The sequence below is a fragment of the Phytophthora ramorum genome (assembly GCF_020800215.1).
Source record: "Phytophthora ramorum isolate Pr-102 chromosome Unknown Phyram_PR-102_s0005, whole genome shotgun sequence".
Classification (NCBI taxonomy): Eukaryota; Oomycota; class Peronosporomycetes; order Peronosporales; family Peronosporaceae; genus Phytophthora; species Phytophthora ramorum.
In genome coordinates this window covers 655,704-672,674 of record NW_027150651.1, presented here as the reverse complement: position 1 = coordinate 672,674, position 16,971 = coordinate 655,704, and the positions used below count along the sequence as shown (strand labels likewise).

General features: G+C 52.7%; 6 protein-coding genes across 7 annotated transcripts; 5 read left to right on the top strand and 1 right to left on the bottom strand.

Annotated features, from left to right (window-relative positions):
- Positions 1-180: 180 nt before the first annotated feature.
- KRP23_5891 (uncharacterized protein) lies at positions 181-1,340 on the top strand (the record flags this gene model as incomplete). The annotated part of the gene is made up of 3 exons (XM_067891013.1): positions 181-666; positions 777-913; positions 989-1,340. 3 exons carry the CDS (start codon positions 181-183, stop codon positions 1,338-1,340), a joined length of 975 nt encoding a protein of 324 aa, XP_067745410.1.
- Positions 1,341-1,779: 439 nt separating this feature from the next.
- Positions 1,780-2,352, top strand: KRP23_5890 (60S ribosomal protein L17-1; the record flags this gene model as incomplete). The annotated part of the gene is made up of 1 exon (XM_067891012.1): positions 1,780-2,352. One exon carries the CDS (start codon positions 1,780-1,782, stop codon positions 2,350-2,352), a length of 573 nt encoding a protein of 190 aa, XP_067745409.1.
- A 1,249-nt stretch (positions 2,353-3,601) lies between these two features.
- On the top strand, positions 3,602-7,387 carry KRP23_5889 (DNA mismatch repair protein Msh6; the record flags this gene model as incomplete). Its single annotated transcript, XM_067891010.1, has 1 exon — positions 3,602-7,387. The coding sequence occupies one exon, from the start codon at positions 3,602-3,604 to the stop codon at positions 7,385-7,387; it is 3,786 nt and encodes a 1,261-aa protein (XP_067745408.1).
- Positions 7,388-7,451: 64 nt separating this feature from the next.
- Positions 7,452-9,350, top strand: KRP23_5888 (Protein NLRC3; the record flags this gene model as incomplete). Its single annotated transcript, XM_067891009.1, has 1 exon — positions 7,452-9,350. One exon carries the CDS (start codon positions 7,452-7,454, stop codon positions 9,348-9,350), a length of 1,899 nt encoding a protein of 632 aa, XP_067745407.1.
- Positions 9,351-9,578: 228 nt separating this feature from the next.
- KRP23_5887 (uncharacterized protein) lies at positions 9,579-13,074 on the bottom strand (the record flags this gene model as incomplete). Of its 2 annotated transcripts, none has more annotated exons than XM_067891007.1 (13): positions 9,579-10,102; positions 10,198-10,287; positions 10,363-10,890; positions 10,981-11,040; positions 11,110-11,520; positions 11,598-11,654; positions 11,748-11,804; positions 11,877-11,960; positions 12,028-12,249; positions 12,331-12,408; positions 12,484-12,675; positions 12,759-12,848; positions 12,948-13,074. In XM_067891007.1, 13 exons carry the CDS (start codon positions 13,072-13,074, stop codon positions 9,579-9,581), a joined length of 2,520 nt encoding a protein of 839 aa, XP_067745405.1. The 2 variants fall into 2 exon arrangements, with proteins under 2 accessions (XP_067745405.1, XP_067745406.1); XM_067891008.1 differs by having other exon boundaries at positions 10,198-10,284.
- Positions 13,075-13,241: 167 nt separating this feature from the next.
- KRP23_5886 (RNA polymerase-associated protein CTR9-like protein) lies at positions 13,242-16,800 on the top strand (the record flags this gene model as incomplete). The annotated part of the gene is made up of 2 exons (XM_067891006.1): positions 13,242-13,412; positions 13,477-16,800. The coding sequence occupies 2 exons, from the start codon at positions 13,242-13,244 to the stop codon at positions 16,798-16,800; spliced, it is 3,495 nt and encodes a 1,164-aa protein (XP_067745404.1).
- Between the last annotated feature and the right edge of the window lie 171 nt (positions 16,801-16,971).

Genomic DNA, 16,971 nt, shown 5'->3' with positions numbered 1-16,971 from the left:
AACTGCATTGTTGGCGTGAAAGGACTAGAATGTGAAAGAAGACAGCAATTTGACCAGAAGAGTAAGAAAATCGTCCTTCTTCAACTTGACCTTTACAACATCATAACGTATGCTATTATACAGGCCAATATTTGGCGCGAGCATTTTGACAACCAGTGGGATAAGAAGGTCGCCAGCAACATGATGGAAGCGTTGGGCGATGCACCGCCGGTGTCGGTGCAGTCGCTGGTCACGGAGGTGTCGATCGTAAAGGCCCTGCGAGAGTTGCTTCCGACCATGGACGCAGAAACGGCGACTCTGAAGTTGGTGATGCAGAAGCTGGCGGTTCGCTTCGGCATGGAGTTCCGGGATTTAAAAGCACAATGGAGACCTCACATCAAGGCGGTGCTGCCGGAGATGCTGGACCAGTGTCTGAGAGGAGAAGCGTCCGAAGAAGAGGGCGAAAAGGACAAACACCGGGCGGAAGAGGAGGAGGAAGTTGATCTGCGGCCCAACCGGAAGCGCACGACTAGAAAGCACAATGCAGTTGTTGATGCGAGTGATGAAGAGGCGGAGGAGGACACTGCTAGTGACAACGATGCAAGTGGAGGTGAAGAAGCTAATCCCGAAGAAGACGATGAAGAGGAGGAAGACGATATTGCTCCAGCCAAAAAGAGACTGAAAGCGGTGCGAACGTTGCTTTTGTTGGGTCTGACCTTTTCTCCTTCTTGTTACACCCTTCGAGGTATTATATGCTGATGCCTACTTTTTGCTGTTCTGGTTGTTTTTGCTTGCAGTCGAACAATGGCCACTCGAGTTGGAGATCAAGTAAAAGCGATGGTCCGCCGGTGAAGAAAGCCAAGACTGTCAAACAACAAGATCCTCCGGGACTTGCCTCGTTGAAGGAACTGGGCCGTGCAGCTGGTGTAATGAAGTACGGGCTGGGTCCTATAGTATATCGAATTGTGTGGAAGTTCATGCTAACCAACTCGATTGTTTTGGGTTTCAGTCCACGGCTGTACAGATTTCTGAACGGTGCCACATCGACTGAAGACTCAGAAGAGATCCTGCGCAAGCGATTACAAGATGCTGGCGTTGCCTTTAATGGCACGTATCCATCAAGCCGCGATATCAGCGCCGCGAAGAGAAAGCACGACAAAGCAAAGGAGCTGGAGGGCATCGACACAAACCTGATTATTTCGGGCGGGAGGTCCCGTCGTGGTGGCTCGCAGCACATTTCCTACAAGGAAGAGCGGATCAGTGGGGAGGAAGACAACGCAGAAGAGGAGGAAGATGAAGATGACAAAGACGCCGAGGAGTTCGGTGGCAGCGACTCGGACTCGTCAGAGGCGTCATTTTGAGTTGGCTTTTGCGTAGTGGCGATGTGAGTGCATATGCAGTAGTAGGTGGTCCTACCGCAAATAGAGAATTGCTTTCGTCTTGGGAGTGCAACGTTAGTGTTGTTTAGCCCTTTCGTTTTTGTGATACAAGCAGTTTTTGTGGGACGATATTTGTGCACATCGACTGTCGAATCTCGCTCCAGATCAATTTGTTAAGGGCACAAATCGGGTTTGTGTCCCATAAAGAAAGGTAATTCCAGATCTCACTTGCATTTCGTAAGGCGTCAAATTAAAATCATGTGATTGGATAAAATAGAAAATGAACCACATGGGATTGGCCAAAAGTCGCCGGTAATTGCTTGTCCAGGTGATTGGTGGTGGGAGCGCGTGGCCTGTTTGGTCCCGGGCGGCGCAGCATTTGCCGCTCCAGTTTCCAGAACCCGAACGTGAAGCAAGAATCATGCCGTCCTACAGCCAGGAACCTGAAGACGCTCAGCGCGCCGCTAAGGCCCGTGGCTCGCACCTGCGCGTGCACTTTAAGCACTGCCGTGAGGTCAGCCACGCCATCAAGGGCATGCCCCTGAACAAGGCTAAGAGCTTCCTGCAGGCCGTGCTCGAGTACAAGCAGGCGGTGCCCTTCACCAAGTTCACGGGCGGTTGCGGCCGTCACGCTCAGGGCAAGCTCCGCGGTGCCGCTGGCGACAAGTGCAAGTGGCCCCAGAAGGCCACCAAGATCATCCTGGACCTGGTGAAGAACGCCGAGGCCAACGCCGAGGTCAAGGGCCTGGACACGGACCTGCTGTACATCTCGCACGCGCAGGCCAACGCCGCCATCAAGCAGCGCCGACGCACGTACCGTGCGCACGGTCGCATTGGACCCTACATGTCCAACCCGGCCCACATCGAGCTCATCCTGACGGAGAAGCGTGCTAACGTTGCCAAGGCCGTGGAGGAGGTCAAGCCCACCAAGGTCTCCCGCAAGCGTCAGGCTCAGCTGCGCCTCAAGTCGGGCGGCGGCGTCCCGGCCAACTAAGTTGATTTCTTTGCTCGGGATATCTCTTGCCTGAAACACGAACGGTCAGTCGGGAACGAGCGACTGGAGACGCGAGGGGGTGGCGAAAAGTTTGGTAAAACTTTTTAATACAGCCTTGCCGAGAAATGGGTTCTACTGATGCAGTGTCTGTTGCCAAGAGAGCAAGCGAGTTTCCAGTTCGTCTTCATGGCGTGTCCCTGCGTAGGTCGTTATGGTTTGCTTTGGGTGCGTACAGTAACAGGTTTGATAGCGGCGGGACGGAAGTCGGGACTGAATTTGCTGCGCCGGCTTAGGAGATGACAGGGGAGAGTCGTGATACCACCACTATGAGGTCGTCGGAAACTGGGGTAGCTAGGATGGTGGAGCGATATCCTGTGTGCTGACGAAGACGAGATCACTGATGACGGCGTGGCTACCTGTGACGTTGAAGACCGAAGAAAGCAAGTCTAGCCATGCTTGTAGTCGATGCCGCGTCGGGAAGTGGACTACCCACACTTGCAGCGTGCTCGGGTCTTGGACAGTCATCCACCACTTTCGGACACTGCGAGCGTCAGTCTCCTCCACAAATGTGACGAGGCTGATATTGTGAAGACGCATTACGTGCTTGAAGTTGCCGTAATGCAGGAGATGTTGTGTCTGGTCGAGTTGCAGGTGTTGTATTCGCTTTTGCATCTTTGGCATGAAGAAGCCCACGGGCTCTTCGATGTGGAGCCACTCGCTGCCGGTGGTTGGGCCCTCGTCTTCACTGACGGTGCTGTCCTCTTCGCAAGTGTCGGTGTCACGTTTCGACTTGTATCTTGATGGGCATGGAAACCGTCGCCATATTGCGCTGAAGGCAAGCATGATTCCTCACTGCTGCTCCTTGTAGTCAAAAGAAAACATGCAACTACGCTGCATGCATCGTGCCAAATTCAGCTTGCAACTTCGATAGTCCTCAAAAAGCTTGTTGCGTTGGTGCGTCATAAGAAGCTTTTGCCCATGCTAGGTCATTCACCGGAAATAGACCTCGACGTTGGTAGTGATGCCAGCCACGCTGCAGTCGCACTGCCTTCATGACAATACAGTATCAACCGTGCAGTCTGCTAGCACACATTTAAGCTAAATTACTGCATGCAGCAAGAGTTCGTGTGGCGCGTAGTGTCCATGGTGGTTAGTGCTGTAAAAGTGGACTAATTTTGATCTCAGACCATTTGGGACCATTTTGGGGCGTTTGACACTAATTTTGGCGGGAAAGCGCGCATTGGTCAAGATGAAACCGAAGACGCAGAGCTCTCTGCTGAGTTTCTTTAGCCCTCCGTCGTCCGAGGGAGCGTCGGCCAAGAAGAAGGGCGCACCTGCAGCTGCGGGTACGGGCAGTAGCAGCAAGAAGAAGGCGCCTGCCAAAACGCAGACCAAGCGTGAGTCGCTGGGCAACACGCGCAAAAAGATCGAGTTCTCGCCCAAATTGAAGCAGAAGCCGGCAAGCGACGATGTGGACATGGAAGACGCGGACAAGGCGAAGGCTGTGTGCGCCAAGCGCAAGGCGTACGAGGAGTTCCTTGGCACGAGCTCAGAGGAGGAGGGGGAGGAGCCCGTGAAGAAGGTGGAGGAGGAGGCCAAGAAGCGGACGCAGTTGCGTCCTGGGAAGGTAATTATCCAAGATGACAGCGACTCGGAGGAGGAAGCCGTGGCGCCGCCCTCCTCTCGTCGTCGAAAGGGGAAAACGCCCATTAGGAACGCTGTGAGCAGCGAAGAGGAAGACAGTCCAGAAGAAGGAGACAATGGGGAAGAGTCCGAGTTTAGCGGCGCAGAGGAAGAACCTTCGGACGACGATGTAGACGACCTGGTGGACGAAGAGTCAGAGGAAGAAGCCCCACCTCCCAAGAAGCGTCGCATGAGTGCTCCTGTTGTGACCAAGACGAAGAAAATGGCGACCAAGTCCTTCCTTTCGCCTCCGCCCGCTGCCAAGAAGAATTGGAACGGCCCTACGTCAAACAGTAAGAAGTCTGTGCCACTGGCTGATGGTTCGGCCCTGCCGAGCTCGGTGGCGGGTGCTGGCAACCACATTCATGATTCACTACCGTGGCTACATGAACAGCGGCGCGACATCAACGGCAACACACCAGACTCCCCAGATTACGATCCGCGTACAGTGAAGGTACCACAAGAGTTTCTGAAGAAGGAGACCCCGGCGATGGTGCAATGGTGGGAAGTCAAAGCAGAAAACATGGACACGGTGCTGTTTTTCAAGGTTGGCAAGTTCTACGAGTTGTTCCACATGGACGCTGATGTTGGCTTCAAAGAACTCAACCTCATTTACATGAAAGGCGACAAAGCGCACTCGGGCTTCCCTGAGATTGCGTACTCGAAAATGTCAGCCCAGCTGGTTGAAAAGGGCTACCGCGTTGCCCGAGTTGAACAAACAGAAACACCTGACATGCTCAAGATTCGAAACAGCAACCAAGCAAAAAGGTCCAAGGTTGTTCGCCGTGAGGTGTGTTCGCTCCTGTCCATTGGAACGAACACAATCAGCTTTTTGGACGCCCCAATTTCGTCGCAGAATCGAGTCTCGAAGTACCTCCTCGCGCTTAAGGAAGCATTTGATCCTTCCCGGAAAACCGTGCGCTTTGGCGTTTGTTTGGCAGACGCCGCTACCGGTGCCTTCCAGCTGTCTGAGTTTGACGATACCGAACAACGGGACCGTCTTAAGACGTTGTTTGCTCAATTTCACGTTGTGGAGATTATTACCGAGCGGTTTAACATCTCTGACGATACGAAGATGGTGCTCAAACACGCAGCACCTGCTGCGATTCGTTCGTCACTGCGCGTCGGAAAGGAGTTCTGGGATGCATCGAAAACGATCGATGAAATCGAGCGTGCAGGATATTTCAAGGAACATGGGTGGCCAGAAGACGTACTATATTTCTTAGAAATGGACAAGGTTGTGAAGTCCGACGGTCAACTCGCGATCAGTGCTCTAGGTGGTTGCATTTGGCACCTACGACGCAGTATCATCGACCAAGAATTGCTTTCTCTCTGCAACTTCAGAAGATACAAGCCTTCTGATGAGGAGACACGAGATGCTCGAGTAAACAAATCGTTATCCGCTGCGACGGCCGAACTGAACCAGCAGTATGTTGTTCTGGATTCGCAGACCATCCAGAACCTGGAAGTGCTTACCAACAGCTTTAACGGCACGCGGTCAGGATCTCTCATCGATATCATGGACAAGACTGTAACGAGTTTTGGCCGTCGAATGTTCCAGGAGTGGGTTTTAAAGCCGCTGTGTAAGATTGGGGATATTCAAGAGCGCCTCGATGCCGTTGAAGAGCTCGGCAATAGTGGTGACTTGATGATGGAGATTCGCGAGTTTCTCCGCAAATTGCCGGACTTGGAACGACTACTATCTAGAATTCACGCGCTTGGATCTTCGCATCGCTCAAAGGAACACCCGGATAGCAGGGCAATCATGTACGAGTCTCAGACGTACAACATCCGAAAGATTCGAGACTTCCTTGCCGTACTAGATGGATTTGATGCGGCGATGAACCTAACGCTTGAATTGGGGCCTCGCCTCTCTCAATCCACTTCGCCAATTCTTCAGTCACTGCTGAAGAGATACCAAGTCGAGGACGGTGTGAAGCCGGATATTGAGCACGGACATTTCCCCGACCTGACGGAGAAACTTGAGTTCTTCAAGCGCAGCTTCGATCAAGCTGCTGCACAGAAAAGCGGTGTAATCGTACCCCAGGATGGTGTGGACTCAGAATTTGACGATGCTTGTGCTGAAATCGCCCAGGTTGAAGCCGAACTAAACGAGTATTTACAAGAGCAGCAAAACGCGCTGCGATGCCGTCAAATTTCCTACTGGATCCCGAAGAAGAAGGAGGATCGCTATCAGTTGGAAGTTCCTGAGAGCGTGTTATCGAAACAGCCGAAAGAGTTTGAACTCAAGTCGCGCAGGAAGGGTTATAAACGTTTTCACACGCCCACAATTCGCAGCCTGCTAAAACGGTTGGCCACTGCCGAGGACCACAAGGATGAAGCACTCAAAGACCAAACGCGCCGCATTTTCCACAAGTTTGATGAAGACTACAAGTACTGGATGAAGGCGGTGCAGTGCTTGGCCGTGATTGACTGTTTGGTCAGTCTCGCGCTCCTCAGCAGCCAGAGTGAAGGCTACACGAAACCCGAAGTGGTGGCGGCTATCACCGCGAACGGAGGAACCCCTTTCGTTGATATTGAAGAGGGTGTACACCCATGCGTTGCCGCAACTTACGGCAGCGGGGATTTCATCCCGAATGACGCACGCCTCGGAATCGAAGGAAAGGGTCAAATGGTTCTCCTCAGTGGACCGAACATGGGTGGTAAGTCGACGCTGCTGCGCCAGACGTGCGTTCTCACCCTCATGGCCCAGATCGGCAGCTTTGTTCCCGCAGCGAAATGCCGTCTCAGCCCTGTTGACCGAATTTTCACCCGTATCGGCGCTTCAGATCGTATCCTTGCTGGCCAGAGTACTCTTTACGTTGAGCTGGCTGAGACGGCGACGATTCTGAATCACGCTACCAGCCACTCGCTTGTGATTTTGGACGAGTTGGGACGTGGCACGTCCACGTTCGATGGCACTGCCATCGCGTACTCGGTGGTTGAGCACCTGCTGAGCGATATCCGTTGCCGAGCGATGTTTGCTACTCACTACCATTCGCTGGTCGAAGAGTATGCGGGCAACGATAAGGTTTCTCTGGGCCACATGGGGTGCATCGTGGACCAAGAGAACGAGCGCAAGGTCACGTTCCTGTACAAGCTGGAGGACGGCATGTGCCCCAAGAGCTACGGTATCAACGTCGCCATGCTGGCCAAGCTCCCGGACGAAGTGATCGAGTGCGCCGCCAAGAAATCGGAGCAGTTCGAGCGCTCCTTGCAGGCGAACTCGCACACCGAACTGGAAACCGTCCGACTCGCACAAAAGGTGAAGGAAGCGCTTGCAGAAGGCGAAGCGGGCGTAGGCAAACTCAAACAGCTATGGGAAGAAGCACGCAGCGCCATTCGCGCCTAACTCGAACAAAAAATGTATCCATCTGACGTACGTGACCTTAATTAGGAAATCATCTGTGACAGAAATGCGTCAAGTCAAGTCGCTGGTGGAGCTGTCGGTGGTGGCTGCGGCGCTCTCCACGCCCGTACAGGAGCTCCTGGACTATGTGGAGCTCCTGCCCATCGCCATCCGCCACCAGCTCTTCCGAGAGTTGCCCAACTTCCGACTGCGCGAGATGGAGGTGGCGTGGGAGGCGTCTGTCCAGCTGGGGGAGGCCCCGGAACCGCGCGACGGCTTCGACCCCCAGGCGGGTGACAAGTTCCTGTTTGACCGAGAGACGCAAGGAGTGTGGGAGCTCCGCATGAACGCAGCAAGACTGGGCTACGAGCCGATCCCCATCGAGAACACGGCGGCGGCCCAAGGACGCAGACGCAACCACCGGCACATCTTCTGGGAGCACCAGTTCCGCACGTTGCTCAAGCTGCGCACGCCACTCGATTTTGCAGGGCCTGTCGACGTGCTCACAGAATGCCAGAAGCTCTTTGTGGACGTCGTGGAGGTGCTGAAAGTGCACGGCCGAGAGGTCTGTAAGGATAATGTGGGGCTGGTCTTGGCGCTTCGACGGCTGCGACGACTGGAAGTGCATCATCCGGAACAGCAAAATACGTCCTGGGAGTCCATGGGGAAGTTGATGCAGGACCACCCACATCTTACTGAACTGGGGTTCTTCCACGGCAAGTTGAGTGATAACCAGATCGTGCATATCCGCAAGACGCTGGCGAATCCGAACCTGACGGTGGACAAAAGTCTGAACTGCAGCAGAATCACGACGCTGGAGTTTGTCTCGGTGAAAATTCGACCTGAAGGGTATCGCCAATTGGTGGCCCTGGTGATTGACATGACGCAGCTAACCAAGCTTAGATTGAGCAACACTATCACGGATTTCGACACGAAGCTGCTTGTCGACGCAGCACTGCGTGCCCCGAAGCTGGAACAACTGTTTCTGGAGCACAATGAGCTGGAAGATGATGCATTCTTGGGGCTTGCAAAACTGCGAAAACCACTGGCACTGCGACACCTTCGCCTCAGCGATAATGACGTGTCGCCTATAACGCTGGGGGCGATCTGCAGCGCCAGTATGGATGGCGTACTGAATCTGGAGAGACTTGAACTTACCAACAACGTGCAGATTGGCGATCCGGGTATACACGCACTAACACCGATGCTGGCTTCCCCAAGCGCTGGACCTGTAGCGGTACTTACGCATCTAGACGTTCGCGGCTGCAATTTTGGCCTCGAAGGGGTGACCGCCTTGCTGCTAGCGCTGGGGCGCAACAAGACGGTCAAACACTTGAACCTCGCACAAAACTTTTTCGATGTTGGATTTGGCGACGTGCTCGCCGATTTTCTGGTCACCAACGACTCGGTCACAAATCTGCAAGCGAATGGCGTTGGATTGGGTTTGGCAGGTGTGTCTGCTCGGCTGTTGACAGCATTAGAGAAAAATACCATACTCACATCACTATCGTTAGGAGCGAATCGACTTCGAAATGATGGTGCGTCTGCGCTGCTGCGAGCACTCGTAAAGCGTGCTGAAACAAAGCCTTTCACGCTGGTTGACTTGAGTGGAAATCTTCTCACGTTGAGTGGGCTTGCGATGCTCACTGATATTTTGGAGATCCCTGCTAGTGCGGATCATGCTCGCCCCGGTTACGCTAGCAGGAGTTGTATTGACGGGCAAGGACAGGAAGTTTTGGCAGATCGTAAACGACGGCGTATCGGTAGCTTCGACTACCACAACTTGTCGAGTCCGCTTAACAAGCCAATCGAAGAGCTATGCTTGCTGAATAACGATTTCATCGGAATCGATGACGAGTACGCGGGTGACAGCTCGACACTAATAGAATCCATCCGTCGCCGCGTAGGGCACCTGAAGAGTAACGAGTGGGCAATACAGCACCAAGTCTACGACGACGAAGTGTAAAGCAAATACACATATTCCGGCACTCAATATGTAAAATCCCTGACGAGCTTCTCACACCACTCAATGAAAGGGTGTGTTCCTCATTGCATCAATAACCCACCTAACTACACAAAGTAGGATAAGAGAAATCCAAAGGTTCCTCCGAACCATCGACGTCGACCGTGCAGCACGCAGCATCAAAATTCACACCACGGCAATGCCACTGAGACTGTTCTTTGACGCTGCCACCTACCTCTCGAAGGATAACGACTGCATACTCGGATAGATTCCGAATTCGCGGTCAGTGCACTGGAGCTCGCGCCATTCACGACCTTCCTTTCGCTTGATGAGTTGGCTCTGTTTCTCTCGTAGCTCCACGATCTGCGAATTGTAAGAGTCCAGTATGTCTTGCAATGGATGAGGAGGTTCATCCTGCTCTCCATCCGAGCTAGTGTTATCAATATCGTCCGGCACCTCAACGTCTTCGTTTAAGTCATCATCATCATCATCGTCGTCGTCGTCATCCTCTCCTTCGTCGTAACCTTCATCTTCTCCGATTTCGTCTTCCTCTTCATCATTGGCTTGGGAATTCTCCTCGTCCAGGCGGCGCTTCTTTGCCAAATCAAATCTCTTTCCATATTGTTCATCCTTGCCCCGCTTGGATGGTTTCTTTGAGCTATCAGAAGTAAATTGTCGTACAAGCGGATACGGATTGTTATTGTCTTTGGAATAGTGGCCACCCTTCGCATCAGATATATTGCTTGACCCCGACCCTGCAAAGGGAAAACGCACAAGATTCGTGAGATACTCCAAGAGATAGCCACGTTTGAACTACTCATCAAACAGATTGATCCGACGGTCTACGTACATGCGTTATCGGACGAGCCGACAGAATGGCTATCCAGACCATCATCGTCGAGGTCAGCGTCGGCATCGACTCCATCGCCCCATACATCTTCTTTTGCGTACCAACAACGTAAGGTAAGCTCATTAATGAAGTCGTGAGAGTAAGCAGTGAGAGTAAGCAACGTACCTGGACTGGATTGCTTTCCCCCTGTGCTTGAGCTGTGCTCATCTGCGGCATCTTCATTGCCTGTCTGAGGCGTCTGAACTGGGGACCCGAGAAGGGGGGATTGCTCATGATCGGAGTCATCTCCGTCCATGACAGCATCCTCGTTGCCTGTTTGGGGTGTCTGAGCTGGGGACCCAAGAGGCGAAGATTGCCCATGGCTACCTCTATCATCTTCGATAGCACCATTTTCAGAGTTGGCATGCTTGTTGGCATTCTCTGAAAGCGCATTGATATGCGCATCATCAGCGGTGGAGCTAGCACCAGCTTCGTAGTCAATCGCGTGATCGTGCTGCTTCGACTCTTGTTCATCGGTCACCCCCACGGGCGTGCCTAATTTCACTGTCGGGGTAGATCCAGTGCTATCATCATTAGAAACCGCGCTTTCGTCCTGCTCCGTTTCTTGCTCGGACCTCAGCGCCATAGACGGTATAATATCTGGTGCCACATGTATCAAAACGAGATTCTCGAAGCCATCCAACGTGTCGAAACCTGCCCCACCATAAAAATGACACACAATTGATGATTAAGTTAAGACAGATTGGAAGTCGGCAAGAAAGCTCAAACATCGGGGTTGCGTACGTTTTTCAAACTGGGTAAGGATATACTGGGCATCTGCGAACAAGTCTTGAAATGTGACGCCTGCACGGAAATCCCATGGTTAGCTCCGCACTAGTCACACAATTCAAGGATGCAAGTTTCTTTTCGAACCTGGTGTTAGGCTTGCAATTTTGGTGAAGAATGCAACCAAATTGTTGGTTCGGTACAATTCGATAGAATGTTGCATGCATCGAAGCACGTTATGTACCACCTCCTCAGTCCATTGGCACTGCTCTGCCACATCCCGGACAAATGCCGCATAGTCAGTTGCGGCCAAGGTACTACTCGGTGCTCTTTTAGAAGCTGATTGTGGCGATATACCAACCGCCCGCTCGCTTCGTAAGTTGTTTGGATGAGTAGCCCTGGAAGCAGGATTGGCTGCTGCGATGGAAGCACCACTTTGTGCAGGCATATCCACAGTCACCTTACGAGCTGCTATCGTTGTTGAACGAAGCTTGGGCCGTGGGGCCCAGATACTTTTGCCTTTTCGCTTTTTATTGCGCACAGACAAAATACGGAGGCCTGTAAAACATCAATCAAAGGTCTTCGTCAGCGAAATAAACTCTTGCGCTCACTTAAGAGACGATTCTATAACGTACACCGTGACTTGATCGCAAAATATCCAAGCGCGTAGGGATCGTTGTTGTCATTCCAATCTAATCCCAACACAAACATGGCAAAAAAAGTTAAAAACAACCGGGCTTCTAAGCGCTTGAAAAAGTAGACAGCGAAGAGTCTGAGAGTTTTACCTGCGTTAAAGATCTTGTACGCTTCTGACGTCGGATCAAACACAATGCCCGGCAAATCTAAGATTTTGCAACGAGCCCAAGTCAGGTTACATCATCAAAAGCAAAACCCAGTAAAACGCATGTGCGTACTTGCTGCGCGAACCGATGTTGACTTTTTCAAAAATTTCTCCCGCATGTCAGCTAGTTTGTTCATGCATGACCCGTCCGTTCGGTCTGACGCAAGGGAAAATATACAATGTCAGCGGCTATCAACATGATGAAACTGCACTGATACACTTACGCAGCGATTCGGCGACTTCGTTCACGAGGTCCGAGCTCCCATTCCTCTGGATCTCACTCGTGATCCGAACGAGGAAGTCAACAAGCGTCTCCATTTCTTCGGATGACCATAGTTTTGGAGCCTTACTGGGTGCTACAAGCTTTTCCTCTCGGCGAGCCGGGGGTACCTCGGAAAATATCTCTTTCAAAAGTTCAAGGCGTGCGATCTCCACTCTCGTTCGCTCTTCACAGAAGCACGACCACATCCACAGATTTATCAGTCACGGTGGACGTCGAATCTGATAACCTGGAGTATCGCACTTACGACGTGAACGACGCTTCTCCCTGATGTACAACTCACGCAGCGTGTAGAACTTGCTCTTTGACTCAGCAACCGATTTGCCTGTACATTTCCGCCAGTGCAACCAGTCACAATTTAAAGCCCGTTTGCAGTCCACGACATGCATGAAACACTCACCCCACAATTGAACCCGCTTGAAATACACCTCCTGGGAACGAGAAAATAGTTCTCGATACTGCTTGGCCTTCTGGAGGAAGCGACTAAGCTCGTCGGGCAGCCACACACCGCCAGACCTGTTTTCCAGTAGCTGACTAATCGACTCGTAGATGTGCTCGTACACATACACCTCGTGCCCATTCGTCGCGATAACTGCTCCACACGTCACACAGAATCCCAACCAATGAGTCACCTCAACCAACAGCGCCCATTGCTCCCTCTTCGCCGCCGTGTACCTTCTGTCCGGAAGTTCTTGGTGCTCAGCACGAGGCCGAATTGCAGCATCAGTGACCGCACCATCTCCTGGATCTCGACTGCTGTTTTACCTGCATTGCAAGACACACAAGTCAGCCTCAAGCCCCCATTATTGACGATACCAGTACACGATCTCCAATATGTTCGTTGATCGCTCGTTCTTGACGCACCGGGCAGCTCTGCGCGCACGACCTGTGCGAACTCGGCGTCGGACGCGTATACGTAGTGCAGCAGGTGCTTGCGGAAGAGCGACAGCAGCGCCAGGACATCGGTGTTGCCCCATCCGGGCACCCGCATCCTAGGCTTGAAAGTCCCGTTAGCTGAAGTTGATGGGAGCTGACCAGGATAGGTGCCGAATCTGATAGTTGTAATATGAATGTTGCACGAGTGTAAATATGTTATGTACGCACACACCAAGGGGGACTTTTTAAACTGTTTAGTGGGAAATTGGTCCAGAGCGAGCCATGTCGGACGCTGAGGACGAGCCGAGCAACCAGCGCGCGCTGCTGATCCCCGTCAAGAACTCGGAGCAAGCGGTGGAGGTGTATGTGGACGAGCTTCCGGATGACGTCAATGACATCATCGACATCCTGCGCGCAGAGGTGGCGCCGCTCGACGTTTGGCTGCAGTTCGCCGTACGTCCGCGTTTGATGAGACCAAACGCGGGATCAACTTTTGACAAATTGTGATTTGTGATAGGTGGAGTACTATAACCAGGGCCATGTTGCCCAGTTCCAGGAGATCCTGGCCGTGGCGTCCGAGCCAGGCATCGAGGAGATCTATAAAGACAATGCGTCGCGCTTGTGCCGCATCAAGTTTTTCGTCGCGTTGGCCAGCCACGCGGTCAACGCCATGTGGAACGAGGAGGACGAGAAAAAACGCGAGGCTATCTCCCAGCGCGCCGTGGGCTACTTCCAGCGAGCCGACCGCCTGGACCACCAGCATCCCATGACGCTCGTGGGCAAGGCGCTAATGTTTATGGCCAAGAACGAGGACGATCGCGCGGACCGCTTCGTCAAAAGTGTGCTCATCTCCAACAAGACCAACCTGCCGGCTATCTTGGGCAAGGCGCTGTTGCTGTACCGCAAGAAGCAGTACAAGGATGCCAAGAAGCTCTATCTGGATGCAATCAAGCTGCACCCGCGCAGCCCCCAGGCAGCAAACATGCGCATGTGCTTTGCGTACTGCTGCTACCATTTGGGAGCTGTGGAGAAGGCGCGCGCGGTGATGCGTTTCACTGCATCGCTCGACGAGACCAACGTGGACGCAGTGATTGCTAGCGCATTGTGGCAACTTGCGAGTCAGAGCCGCGAGGAGCGTGCCGTCAGCATCCGCGATGAAAGCTCGCGTTTCATGATGATGATCCACCACGCCCACGCTATCGACAAGACGAACCCGACGGTTCTGAACCACCTGGCTAACCATTATTTCTCGCAGTGGATCCCGCTTCCTTGCACGGTGAGCGTGGTGCGTGGATCGGCAGTTGTGGCCACATCCAAGGATATTTCCAATGAAGTCTCGCCAGGTCAGATTATTTGCATCGGTGACAGGTACGTTGCCTACATCAGCCGCAACGAAGATGCCGTGTCGCCGTCTGGGTTAAAGCTGGATGGCCCGTATCGCGAAGAGTCCGCGAGCGCTACGAATATTGCACGAAAGGATTACGATAAAATGTTCACGCTTGCAGGAAATGCTTTCCACAGTACCAAAATTCCGGAGATCCGCTCTGAAAGCTGCTACCTCATGGGACGTGGCTGCCATGCCCAGGGCAAGTACAAGGACGCTTACAGCTACTACTTCAATGCTGGACGACTTTGGCCCAAGTTTGTGCTTCCGTGGTTTGGTCTGGCACAGATGTACTACGAGCGGAAGGAATTCACGAAGGCTGCGTCTTACTTGGAAAAGGCTAACAAAGCGTATCCTGAAAACGTGGAAATCCTGTCCCTTCTTGGCGATGTGTACGGCAAGCTCGGCAAAAAGGACGAGGCCGTTGTTCTACTTCGTCGTGTCGTAGAACTCGAGCCGGGCAATGTGGAGGCACTGATCGGCACGGCTGAGCTTTTGCACGGTTCTCCTGAACGAAAAGACCAGATTATCGCGATTTCATCGTACATTGCAGCGGAGAAGGTCATGAACAATGCCTCGGAGCGCGTACCTATGGAAGTTTATGTCAACCTGGGTGTACTTCAGCAGCGCGTTGGAAAAATGGCTGATGCCATTGACTGCTTCAAGAAGGCGCTCAAACAACTGGGAGATGGCAGTACTGCTGACCAAGAGAGCAAATCGGAGGAGGCTGATGCCATTGCCGAGGAAGCCTCAAGTCCCAAGCCAACGGAGGCCAATGTCACAATCCTGTATAATATGGGACGCGTCTACGAGGAAATGGGCAACCGCGATCGTGCCAAGAAACTCTACGATGGGATCCTAGAGGTGTTCCCCCGCTACACCGACTGCTTGCTGCGCCTAGGCTGTATGCTGCGTGATCGTGGCCAGGAGGTTGATGCGACGAAGATGTTTGATAAGGTGCTGGAGGTGGACCCGGCGTGTGCCGAGGCCTGCCTGTTGCAGGGCAACATTCACTTGAAGAAGCGCGAGTGGGTGCTTGCTCAGAAGAAATTCGAAAAAGTGATGGGAATGCCCGGATTGAAGAATGACCCGTATGCGTTTTTGTCCATGGGCAACATCTTCATGAGCAATCTCGGTGAAAAGAATCGCTACACCAAGAATATGTCGCTGAGTGAAGTATACTACAAGAAAACGTTGGCGTCACACCCGCACAACATCTACGCTGCCAACGGACTCGGTATTATGATTGCCGAGAAGGGCAACTTCGAGCTAGCAAAACAGATTTTCTCGCAAGTGCGCGAGGCCAGTCCGGACATGCCAGATGCTTGGATTAATCTTGCGCACATTTTCGTCGCCGAAGAGCGTTACCAAGAGGCCATTCAGCTCTACACCGTGTGCCTTACCAAGTGCTACAAAGGACAGGACCTTGAGGTACTGTTGTACCTTGCGAAGGCCTTTTACGAGTCAAAGGACTTCCCGAGCTGTATTTCGACGCTATCACGTGCGCTGCACATGTATCCGAATGATTTGCGTCTTTGGTACAACACGGGCCTTGCACAGGAAGACTACGCCGTGACGACACTTGGACAGGAGACGACTAGCACGCGGTCAGGCAGTGGCAATGCAGTACCCCAACAGCGTACAATGGGTGATGTGCAGCGTGCCATCTTGGATTTGAAGCGAGCGCAGCGTATCTTCCGCTTCCTGCTTCAACAAGCTGAGGTTACCGGCAATAGCGGCTCTAGTGAAAAAAAGAAACACCACAACAGTTTGCCCTTCGACAAGGAGAAGGTGTCGGAACACGAGAATTTCTGTGGCGACACCTTGACAAAGGCTAGCTATCACTTGGAATTCGAGCGACAAAAAGAGGAGAAGCGTCGGCTGGAGATCGAGGCTCAACGCAAGCTGCTGCGCGAGTACGAGGAGCGTGTGGCACGTGAGCAGGAGGAAACTCGCGTAAAGGAAGACGACTTGCGCAAGCGCCACGAAGGCATCCGCCTCAAGCAGGACGAACGTTTGAAGAAATTGCACGAAGGCTGGAGTGTGCGTGAGCGCGAGGAGGAAGAGAAAGAGAAGAAGGTTGTCAAAAAGAAAGGAGGCAAGAAGCGCAAAAAAACCGAGGACGAGGACGGCGGCTTCATTGACGACGCAGAGGACGAATTGGATGAGGACGGCGATAACAGCATGTCGATCGAGGACATGAAGAACCGCAACGCGACCATGAAGAAGCTGGTGGAGAAGCGCAATAAGCGTGCGCGTGTGGGGTCTGGCTCGGAAGACGAGAAGGATGACCCCACCGGACTCTTTGGCTCTGACTCAAGTGATGATGAACAGGAATCCAAACCAAGCGACACAATCAAGGATGATGACAAGCCTGCTGCAGAAGATGATGCGGCAGAGGATAGTCGTGAAGCTGAGAAGAACGAACTGTTCGGCTCTTCCTCTGATGATGAGTAAGTTGCCGGATTCAGGAAGGAGGACAGTATCGACTGCGGGCCGTGCGCTACTAGTTTTCTTCATAAAACTTTTCTGATTGGCCTTGTCGTTGATTTCTCAAAGCTTTTTTTTTACGCTCACCGAAACTTGGACTTTATATTAATTTTTGGCAATTTTTGGGAGTCGACTTGG